At 30.7% G+C, this 12,080-nt stretch overlaps 1 protein-coding gene across 6 annotated transcripts in view; it reads right to left on the reverse strand.

Moving 5' to 3' along the window:
• Window positions 1–12,080, reverse strand: part of CSMD3 (CUB and Sushi multiple domains 3) — a 578,243-nt gene that overhangs the window by 327,900 nt on the left and 238,263 nt on the right. For 4 of the 6 annotated variants that reach the window (XM_085572459.1, XM_085572458.1, XM_021546425.4 and 1 more), the window contains 2 exons: window positions 5,241–5,318; window positions 675–762 (listed from right to left, as the gene is read on the reverse strand). In XM_085572459.1, coding sequence (XP_085428585.1) covers window positions 675–762; window positions 5,241–5,318 — 166 coding nt within the window. The remainder of the gene's footprint in view (window positions 1–674; window positions 763–5,240; window positions 5,319–12,080) is intronic. The other 2 variants (XM_085572460.1, XM_085572457.1) reach the window with 1 other exon arrangement.

Here is a 12,080-nt window from a genome sequence, read left to right on the forward strand (position 1 = left end):
TAATCCAAAACATTCCTAAAATTTATGTCTCTCTCTACTTGTCAGCCACTGTTGATACTGGAATTAGGAGTCTAGTTAACTGATAAAACAACATAAAATATTTCTAAAGAGTACTTAAAGCCTTTTTTATCTTACAAGATAAAATTGTCTGAATTAAGATTTCTAGGCCAATGTGAGGACTACTAGGAAAATACATCTGCATGTGTCAAACTTCTGGGTTCCTGAAAAACATACTGCAGGGACTGTAATTTCTCTATTAGATTGAATGAATATTTCTCTAAGATCTGAAATTTCTTCTCCGAGGTTTTATTTTTTTTCTTGTGTTATATTCAGTTTTGCTTTTTCCTTTGCAAAAGCCTCCAGTACAACATGCATGCTCAATATTTATAAATCTATCACAGTACTTACATGAGAAAATATCATAAACTTACCTTCAATCCTATTTTTGTCAGATTTTCAGAGATATATGATCTCTCCTAGGTAAGTATTTTATCTTTTTGCATATTAGGTGCATGCTATATTGCATTACATAATTTTACGCAGAATTATATTGCACTTTTTGCAAAAATGGTCAGTTTTGAAAAAGTACTCAGCAACACATATACATTTTAAACATATTCATTTTCCAAGTTCAGTATTAGAGAAATTATACAATAGTAGAATTTATATTTTACCTAAAATCTGAGCCTATCCGTTTTCCATTTTCTGGTTCTCCAGGATCTGGACACAAATTGGATGCCTGTTTAATACCTCCCTCATTTACTGGAAAAAAAAGAACAAAAACAAGCAACAACAAAATAAACAAAAAAAGAGATACAGTAAGAAAGTTTTTAGAAAATACAGTAGTAAGCAATTAAAAAATATGAGAGTATATTCTTTTTAGGTCTTTTAAAACAGATTTTCTACAGAATATGATCACCCATATAAACTCTACTTTCAATACATGTTTCTCCTCCCTATAATTAACAAAGAATTTATTTTCTGCTTTTTTTTTTTTCCAAAAAAATAACACAAGTTTTTTATCAGATGTATCAATCAGCTATTTTGTTTACTTGCAATATACTTGGAAATGTTATTATTATTTTTTTTTAGAAACATTAACATTTAAAGGAATGTTCATCAGGTTTAGGTCTGTAAGATTTTATTCTGAACATATGCTAATAAATGTCATCTCCACTAAGAGCTGACCTTTTCTCCTTGAATTGTAATAAAACTTGAATGCGTAAACTCCTGCTGAGAGAATTCTCCTTCATCAGTATTGAAAATATATATATACCTAAAATACGATGATATGAAGGTAAACTCAAAATGCCAGATTGATTTGCATACATTTATCTTACAATAAACTAAAATAGATCTTCAGAGAGAAACTTCCTGTGAACTATTCTCTGTATTTTTCCAGAAATTTGTATGTAACAATCTAACCATATCTCAGCATATTCAACCATCTATTCACAAAACTGGAAAATTAGTAAAGGATGTTTCTCTCTTATTACTTGATACACGATAAATTCATTGCTTGACAGATAAATATTTTAAAAAAAAGTTGACATGAGGCCAAGTAAGTTGTATTAATCAGAAAAATATTTTAATCTTTATTCATCTTTATGAACTAGACCGATGGAATTGCAGTACTTTTAAGGAAAAGGTTTGCATATAAAAAAAAAAAAAGTAGATTCTATCTATACTTTTAAAGGCTGTTCATTAACTTTTAACTTTTAATGAAGAGGAATATAATTCAGAATCCTTGAGGTTTCTCTTCCTTGAAATTTGTCTTCTTACACACACAGAAAGGGAATAATTGGTTTGGTACCCCTGAGGAAGCTGAAGGCCAAAGGCAAATGTACAGGCTTAAACAGAAAACATCTCAACACAGCACACTGCTCAAAAAACCTATCAAGCTCAGTGCTTGTCAGCTGGAACTACAGTATTTACTCTCCTCTGTCCCAAGACACCTGTAATATGTCAAAGGTTGCTCTAAAAACACTCCAAGGCAATCTCTGTATTTTTATGTTCAAGGGACTTTTGGGCCAGGAGGAATCTTCTTCCTAGCTTCAGATTTCAGTCTTTTCCTTCTCCAATAGATGTACATGTGATGAAAGCATACTAGCTACAGAAACCCATGTTCATTCTATTGTTGAAATATATATATTTCTGTGACAACTACCATTCCATAGACTGCACTTAGCAAAGCCATCTTGTTGGATAAGCATTTAAAATTAATGCTCTCTTTTGGGTGCTTCATTTTGAGACATGAGAAATTCAGAATTATCAAAAGTAGCCTGGATATACATAGAAGACATTCAAACTGTTCTGACATTAAATATATATTAGAGCTATAGTTAATATTATTCATCATGTCTCATAATAATAGTATAGAAATTATAATGGTGCCATTTGGCCATGCATTGTATATCAATGCACACAGAAGACATTTTTTTTAATAGTGTTTAAACAATATTATCTCTATTATAGTTCATGCTTTAATATTTCAAATAATTATTTTATTTTTGTACATTATTTTTTCCCCATACATAGGTAATAGAGCAAATATTTATATAAAAAGATGGATTGAAAGACACAAGAATTATTATGCATGTTGATTTCTACCAGAAATAGAAGCTTGAAAATCCTATTGGACACTTTCTGTATAAAATTTCATTTCCAGAAACACTCTACAGGACATAATTTTAAATGATAATATATGGAATTATCAGTACTCATAAACCTAAAAAATATAAAGGCTTATGTTACAGAAAATCAATGAAATAATTTTTTAAAATAAGACATATAGTGCAATAAAAATACAGAGGAAAATTTTATAGGTAGATATTGATTTCTAATTTGATTCCAATTCCAAAATACATTTACACAATCTTAAACCCATTCTGGTTTTTATAAAATGCCTAGCAAAAAGTAATTTCACAGTTTAGAATTTTTGTATTGATGTTATTTTTATAGACAATGCCTGACTTTTCAGTCTACAGACCTATGTAATTCCACAGATATCTGTCTATATATTTTTTTACACCCCAGATGCTTATGGACAATATGCAATTAAAGGGTTTCCTGTAGTAAATTAAATGCATCCAGGAAAAGCATTCATTCATGACCTGGTCATGAAACTGGTATCAAGAAAGTTCACAGTTGAAATCCAGATTGAATTAGATCTGCCAAGTAATTAATTTGTCAGTGTCAACACTTCTAAACTGAAGTTGATGCATACTTGTTTCAAAGTGCATCACCATATCAAATATCTTCTAGCTTTACTCTGTGCAAATCACCTTTGCATTAGTATTAAATGTTATACAACTGATACATTAAAAATAAACAAAAACAACCAAAACAATGCAAAATAATGAAAGGACATACATATGAGAATGCTAGACAAAAATTTATAAAGACATTGCTAATAAAAGGCATAATGTAAAATAGATATTCACTTATCCTTATTTTCACTAACAGTTGAATGTTGGTCATTGTTTTTCTTAAAGGACGCTATCTGCAATGACACTAGACCCAGCTGAGGCCACACTGAAAAAATTGTCTTGTCAACAGCCAAATACATAAACCTCTCATGAAATACTATTTCTTCAACATTCTCAACTACCAAAGTGACTAGAGAATCAAATGCAAGACTGCAATATAAAACCTTAGTTATCTATTTATGACAAGATTATGATCACTAAAGGTACAAATCACCATGGTTTTCACCTTCACTTATTATTGACTCATACATGTAATCTATTCTGCATAATCAATAACAAAAATGATAAATAAGTTTCCAGCTTCACACAGAATATCATAACAAATGAAATTATCTAAAGAACTTCAAAAATATGTTGCTAAATATTATCACTAATTTCATAACAATCAGCTTTGGGTATCATGAGTATCTGCTACTTCATTATAAATATGGAATTCCAATTAAAGTTTATACAGTAGACAGTCTAATGATTAGTGCAAAATAATATATTTTATCATCCATTGTATTATTATTGTATTATCATTTGTAACTACAGAATCACAGATGGGCCATTAGACAGAGACCTCAGTGATGTACTTTATAAACACTACTGTAATTATCTTACTGTTACTTCTTCTGCATAATCAGTCTGTTTTCCATTCACCCAATAGGTATAAAAAGAATATTTGTTTTTAAATATCTTGATACAAAGTTTTCAAGTAAATCAGTAATGCCTTACAAATCTATTTAGGTGATGCAGTTTACAGAGAAGTTGAATATGACAATACATGACATTACAAAAATTGAACAGAATTGTGTTTTGCTCTATTTTTCTGACTTAGTGAATGCTAAAGGATTGTGCTGCTTGGAGATATCTTTGTCTAAAAAAATAATACCTTGACAATTTAAAATCTAAAACCGAAAATATAAATGTTCACTAATGCTGCTAAATTCTGGAAACTGAATCCATCACCATTAATTTAAACAAATAATTAAAACACGTCCAACCTAGGGAGCTTCAAAACCAAATCCTATAAGTCCTATGAAGAATAAAAAAATGTAGTACAATCCGACATATGCTAAAAATTTAGTCCATTTTATTCACTTTTAAATATTTAAAATGTGGTTCCATTCCAAAAAGGCCTCTATAAAAATGGCACACTATTTTTCAAAAGTATCCTTTCAATATATTGAGAGACACACCTGCTTAATTCATGCTATAAAATTGCCTGACTCCTCATGATTTAATCAGGCCTTGGTCCACTGAGATGTCAAGCACTTTGAGTTTCTAATTTCTATAGCAAAAATTGAAGGCACCAAGCAACTCCAGAATTTTTAAAACTACACCTAGTTAATCAGCTAAAATGTCACACTTAATGAATTTTTAAAAATTTCAAAAGTTACCTCATATGTGGTTGTGTGTAAATGAGGATACACTTTAGTTTGCAAGGCATTTGATGGCATTTCTAATGTTTAATTAAAAAAATTGATCTCCTACTCACAGAATTTACAGCTAGACACCTAGAAGGTTGAATATTTGTTTCCTTTCAAATACTGTAAATTTATTTTGAAATTATTGACAAAATAACACATCTTTATACAATGCCAGATTTATAGAAAGGCTGTCTTTGGAGCAGAACCGTACTTAAAAATTCACCATGCAGACTGGAGAAACCAGTTCTATTATCAGAATACATAAATAATTACACACAAACAGCACACCACAAACTTCACTCTTGCACTAGAAAAAAGTAACAAAAAGGAGTACACTCACAGATAGAAAACTTGTTGCTGTTGTCTTTCCCTGGAAACAATTTAAATCCTCTAGATTTAAAATCTATGGCCTTTTTCACTAGTTAAAACAAAAACAAAAACAAAAACATGTATCAGGCAATACAATCTAAAATATTTCATTTGACAAATTTTATCATGGAAGTATACACAAATTAGAGTACTGGCTATCTCACAAGTTCAGATTTCTGCACCTTTGGTGCAAAACAATTTACAAAAATAAATATTGAGACCAATTTTTATACCTGACAAAGGAAAGAAATGGTATTTGCAACTTAATTGTTCTTCTCCATAAATAATAATTTTAAAATATGGCCAAAAAGTGTTTATTTCCATGCACCACATAATTGTGTAAAACAGTCACACATTTATGGAACTTGGAAAATGAAAACAATTATAAACATGTTTGCTCTAAAATAGCTGTTTCTTCTGTGGTGAGGAAAAAAAAGGAAGAAAAAAGGTATTTTAATGTAGAAAATAAAATACAATCTGCTGTTCTGCTGTTTGTTCTGCAGCTGGTCTTCTTTCTAGCTTGAAAACTGTTATTTGCAAAATGTTGTATGGAAGGGACCTGTCTCCCACATCTCCATTAAGCCCAGAGCTCATCAGTTTCTGTAAAAGTCCTCCTTGTGGGCTGGCTTTATGATATAAACAGTTAATCCAGACAAACCTTGTCCCTCAACATACCTTTGAAAAAAAACAACTAATAAAAAGAGAATAAACCCACAACTTAACATATATAAAAATGTAAACAAGAATAAGCAAACACACTACAAGAACTTTCCTTTTCAGTCATTAAGTGTCTCATCTCTAATAGTCTTGGCCTGTAAAGAGTGAATTATACATTAAAATGAACCTGCTTAAAATTTTAAATTCTAAGCTGACTTTATGTACAATATACTTAAGTGGCTTTATAGCCGCTACAGCCACTGTGTGTTTTTTAAAAACTATATAAGATGTTTTATCCTGCCTACAAGCAAATATTTTTGATGAAGACAGCATAAATTAAAGGAGCTACGTCCAGGAGAACTGAACCTAAGTAGATACACTGTACCTCATCAAATAATTTTTCATACCCATTACTTCTTAAGAAAATCAGTGACTATTCAAAGAACCTTTACATTAGGTATAAGTACCACAGTAGCAAAATATTATAAATATTACAAATTTTATAAATAAAAGTATCATTACTAAGCACACGAGAAGAACCAGATACAGAAGGAAGAGCATTCTACAAGGAAATTTATAGGATAGATACAGGATGTGTTAATAAACATTTTTTATACTTCTGATTGAAAAGACTGAACTTTCTTATAAATACAGAAACACTATTATCTCAAAAGGCAAAATGTAAATTTACTTGTGTGTTATTATAATGTAACCTATAAGCATTCATAACTGTTCTTAGAAATACATTATTTGCAGAATTAAAACATATATGTTACCACAAAGTTCTAGATTTTGGGGTTTTTTTTACTAGTAATAGGAGAAGCCCCTCCCCCTCTCCAAATTAATTCAAATCCATAAGCCATTCTATTCTCAGGGGAAATCCTAAACCCAAGAACTCTACCTTCATACAGCAGAGCAGTAGTGGAATAACAGCAATGCTCTCTTGTCAGAATCTGAGCTTTCTAAAATGTTATTTCTATGTAAATAGGAATGTTGAACTATAGCTCCAACCCTCTCTTGGCTTTCTGTGAGAATCAGTCTAAAATAACTCCTCATGAATGAGAAGATAGGCTTAGTTATTCTTCCAGCACCTACGCAAGATGAGAGTGGTCTTGAATATATAAGCTCAGGTGCTGGAATGAGTTTAAGTGTTCTCATTAGAGATATGTTTGTCCATTACTTTCAGAAGTCATCAAAACAACACATTAGCAAAGGAAGACTGTCCTGTATTTCTTTTTTCCATTTGTTTCTACTCATTCTAAAACATATAGATGGCATATCTCTAGTTTACGTACACAAGAAGAGTTCACAAGATCTAAAGTGGAACTGAAAATAGTTAAGAGTGTCTTGGTGACCACAGTGAAATCACTCAAAGATTTTTATAATCATTTGCATGACTTTTCCAAGACTATTAAATACCACTAGGAAAGCAAGTAATTCCAGTTCTCTAAAGCACCTTTACCAGAGAAAAATTTTACTCTTAACTGGGGTTTGTATGTTGATTTACTGAACAGTAGTTTCTGAATACACTGTGAAGAAGTATTTATAGAAATTTATATGGCAAACATGCCAACTCCAAACTATGTGTTGGGCTGCAAATGCATGAACATACATAAAAATAACTCCACCATCACAAAAAATATCTTCTACCCAATAAATAGATGATTTTATACTTGGCAAAATAAGGATTATTTTGCATGTCAAACACATGACAGTAAGAACTGAAAGTGGATCTTGCTTTTCAGAAGTCTCAGAGGATGGATTCATGACATCAAACAGTATAGTTGTAAACGTCTAAGCCCATCCACAAAGAAAAACAGACACTGTAAGAGATCAGTTAAAATACCTATTTTTGCATAAGATGCCCATTTATCTCAATAAAAAAGTTCAGAAGTAACAATAGTAAAAATATTTAAATATGGTCAGATTAGTATGTTCTCATATATTTGAACAGCCAAGAGCCAAGAAAATAGATTATACTAATGAAGTAGGATACTCCTGTGGAGACATACAAATATAATAAGAAGGTAGTGATAAGACAAAAGTATATTCTAAAAATCTAAATTTATAAAAACCTATATGACAAAACCATCTTTCCAGTGTTATAATGCAAGGAGAGGCTTAAGGTTCTTTTTTTTTTAATGATACTTTAAATACATATGGAATCTAGGTTGGTTGGTTGGCTTTAAATTTATAAAGACAGCAAGACTGTTTTTTTCTATTGTTTATTTTTGTAGAAGAAGGAACACTGGTGCACATCTCCTATGTGAATAAATCTCTGAGAATCCTAAATCTGTTTTTGATCACATGACTGGATGAAGCATTAAGAGTAGCATCAGAACTCTGTGAAATCAAATCAGAGATTATGTCAAAACACTGAAAATAATTTAGGCATCCACCTTGGGATTTCTGCTCAAGGTCATGCTTTTTTCCTAGTTCAAGTTATTTTAATACAAATACAGAATTATTGTTATTATAGAATTATAGAATGGTTTCGGTTGGAAGTGTCCTAAGGATCATCTAGTACGAAGTACCTGTTCTAGTACCTCACAACCCTTAAGGTAAAGAACATCTTAATATCTAATAAAGAAATACCCTCCTTGATCTGAAAGCCAACCCCCACTGTCCTATCACTACCTGCCCATGTAAAAAGTCCCTCTAGAGCTCTTTTGTAGATCCTCTTTAGGGAATTGAAGGTACTCCAAAGTCTCCACAAAGCCTTCACTTCTTCAGACTGAAGAGCTCCACCTTTCCCTCCCTCTCACTCTTTCTCTGTAACTTTTTCTAAGGTTAGAAGGCCCAATATTTTATGTAAAGAAGGAAAGTGGATCTGAGTGCTTTATTAAGGAGGGAAGTCCCAGTAATAAATGTAAGATTTTTTTCACTACAGATGTATGAGCTAATATTCAGTCAATAGGCACACCAGAGACATGCACAATTTTCAAGCAGCCAATTTGAAGTGAAATGTGTTCAGAAATATTTTCTTGAAGGTTTTGACAAAAATAGTCTCTCATATAAGATAACAAAAATTTTTGGCACACATAGAGACTAAAATATTGTCTTTTTTCTTTTCTTTAATAAAAAGTCTGTGCAATTGTTTGGACTACAGTGTAAAACTAATTTTGACTTGTGCACCAGTAGTTCACTGATTATTTAAAATACTCAGTATGTGGTGATGGCAGATTTCACTCACAACACAATTTCTAGTGACAGAAACAAGAGTATTGTACACTTTGGATTTCCAGCATTGGCTGTGCATGTGCAGATATGTAAAATACACCATGCATGATACTTCCAGTTTAACTTTGGCATATGTCTAATTAATTGTATTTCCTCTAGAAGTTTATCCGCTGTCTAAATGCATTGAACTTGTTACTTACTACTCATAAAAATTACCTTTTTTGGGTTTTGTTTTTTTTTTATACACATGTGATACAACTAACTATCCATAATTTCTACATTCCAGCAATGCAAGTGTTAAATATCTATGTATCTTAGAGATAACCACTAAAAAATCTCAAAACCTAGTGAATACCCAAAGAACCTTCACTTAACCCAACACACCAACTGATGTAGCACTATCTTCTAGAACCTTTCTGCGCCTTGAAAGTCAGAATGGGAGAACATGAATTTTCATCAGTTTTTGTAGTACATCATGAACTGCATAGGTTATCAATTTCTTAAATGTGAAGAGCCATATAGAAGAGGAAAAGACTACAAAGTGGTGAAACACACACTTTTCATACTAATGAGCTTTTCACTTTTTACATGAGCTGATCTTAGTTTTTTCTTTACTACCCACCCAGTCCTCCCATTTCCCCACATCCCTCTCCCCTTCAAACTCAAAGTACGCTGGTAAAATCAAATTGTATAGAAGTTTATATTTCAAATTACTGAAAATACTGCATTATTACACTGAATTACTGCACCGTATTACTAATTTAAAATGATAAAAAATTGCAGTATTTCTACTATATTATATGTATATAAAATGTCTCTAATTTGAAAATAATATTTTAAAGGAAGTACATTTAATATGTACTTTTTAATATTAAATTGTAACTACACTATTTTTTTTTAGTATTCTAACTAAAGTACATCTAATTTATACCAACATTTCATGGTCAAAAGAAGAAAACCTTAAATACCAAGGGAAAATAATGACACAATAAATCAGACAAACATAATTATAGAAATAAATATTGATTATGTAGTGAAAAACAATTAAGAACTGCAGGAAGTGCAAAAAAAATGAATAAGAAAAACTAGTTCTGAGAAGAAAATTGACAAGGATGTATAAAAGGCAATAATTCAATTAAAATATTAGCACAGCTTATTCATTAAAATCAGTATGACTGATTTAATTTTTCCCTTTCTTCCTTCTAATCACTCCAAGCTTGACTGTTGGATGAAAAAATTATCTTCTTTCCTCTTTCCAAGTGGGAACATACCAAGAAGTTTAGGATATTATTATCATCACTTTTTGTCTAATAAAATTCTTGACAGTAACACCCATCCATTATAGAGCTCATCCACCAAACACATCTGTGTGATTTGTTGCACATAATTAATAGGTATTTCCAAAAGTATAATAAAATATTAAACAAATGTAATTTTGTTATTAAATGCTTGAGTGCTAGACTACATTTGTGTTATGCTTATTTCTTGAAACTTTTAAAATTTTCTAAGACCTCATCTATACAAATCTTTTTATATACAGATAATCTTAGATATCTTACTGCCAAATACATTTACTTTCTTCAGACTCCCATCTTTGTAGTTCTGGGTTTCAGTAACAAAAACAAAGAAACCAAAAACCCTGAGGACATATGCAGATCTATTACGTACTAGACTTAAAAATATTTAACAGCTTTTCAAAAACCCTTTCCATCTTTACTCCTCATTTCTTCTTCCTGATTCTAAGACCTCAGAAAAATAGGATATATGAATATATATACTACACAGAATATTTTTAAATGATAAATAGTTTTCTCATAACATCCTTTTGTTCTCAAAAATTTCATTATCATATGATTTAATTTCCTATAAAAAAATTTAAAATCTTCTTGCTTTCTACTGTCATAAATTCTCCTGTAGGACAGGAGGATTAAGAAATACTGGTTTAATAGAGAATACCCAGTAGAAAGATATTTTCTACCTGATTCATTTTTTCCTGGCCATTACTAAATTATTACATAAAGCCAGATATCAGAAAGCATAAGGCAAGTACTCTTATAAAAGAAATGGGAAATGACAGAGAAATTATAAAGGCTTACAAGAAATTAATAAAAACATAAAGAAAGATAAAGAAAGGAGATATCCATAAAATTATCAAATTTTGTAAAAAAATTAAGTAGCATTATCAAAAAATATATTTCTTAAGCTGAGAATATATGTTTTAAAATGCACAAATGCTTAATGACATTTCTTTAAAAAGAGAAATTTGGAGTCATAATTTTTTTTTAAATCTAGAGTTCTCTTGAAATTATTTTCCTAAGAAAAGCACTGAGGCACTTGTGAACTGCTAGATGATGACAAGAGTCATTAAGACTTCCTGTCACTTTTTGATTCTGAGTCTGCTAAGCAAGTTTTTTCCTCCAACTACTGTATCTCCTTTTCCAACTGTTTGTTTTTTCTATATTTAATTTATGACTTGCAAACTGTACTAGAGGTCTTTTTCAGTGTTTGCATCTGGTACTCATTTGTTTTTCAAGGGCATTTAATTATGTGTACATATATTTCCATATTAAATAGAACATTGAGAATAGACTAGACTAGACTAGACTAGACTAGAATAGAATAGAATAGAATAGAATAGAATAGAAAGGATAGTTGGAAGGGACCAACAACAATCAATAAGGAACTGCCTCACCACTTCAGGGCTGACCAAAATTTAAGTAATATTATTAAGCACACAGCACAAATGCCTTTATCATTGCCCATATGCCTCTAAACATATCTTTAGACAGTAAAAGTATAAGCTCTTACAAGAAAATGTTCTAAAATATCTCCCATGATAAATGCATATACACAAATAAAAATTCTAAAACCTTAATAAGTATGTAGTTGATACAAACTATTGAATAATTCAATAGAACTAAAAGCATTACTAAACTCTGAATTGACCATATGAAACAAAAATAGCAGAAAACAA

This window comes from Lonchura striata, chromosome 2 (assembly GCF_050655825.1).
Source record: "Lonchura striata isolate lonStrDom1 chromosome 2, ASM5065582v1, whole genome shotgun sequence".
NCBI lineage: Eukaryota > Metazoa > Chordata > Aves > Passeriformes > Estrildidae > Lonchura > Lonchura striata.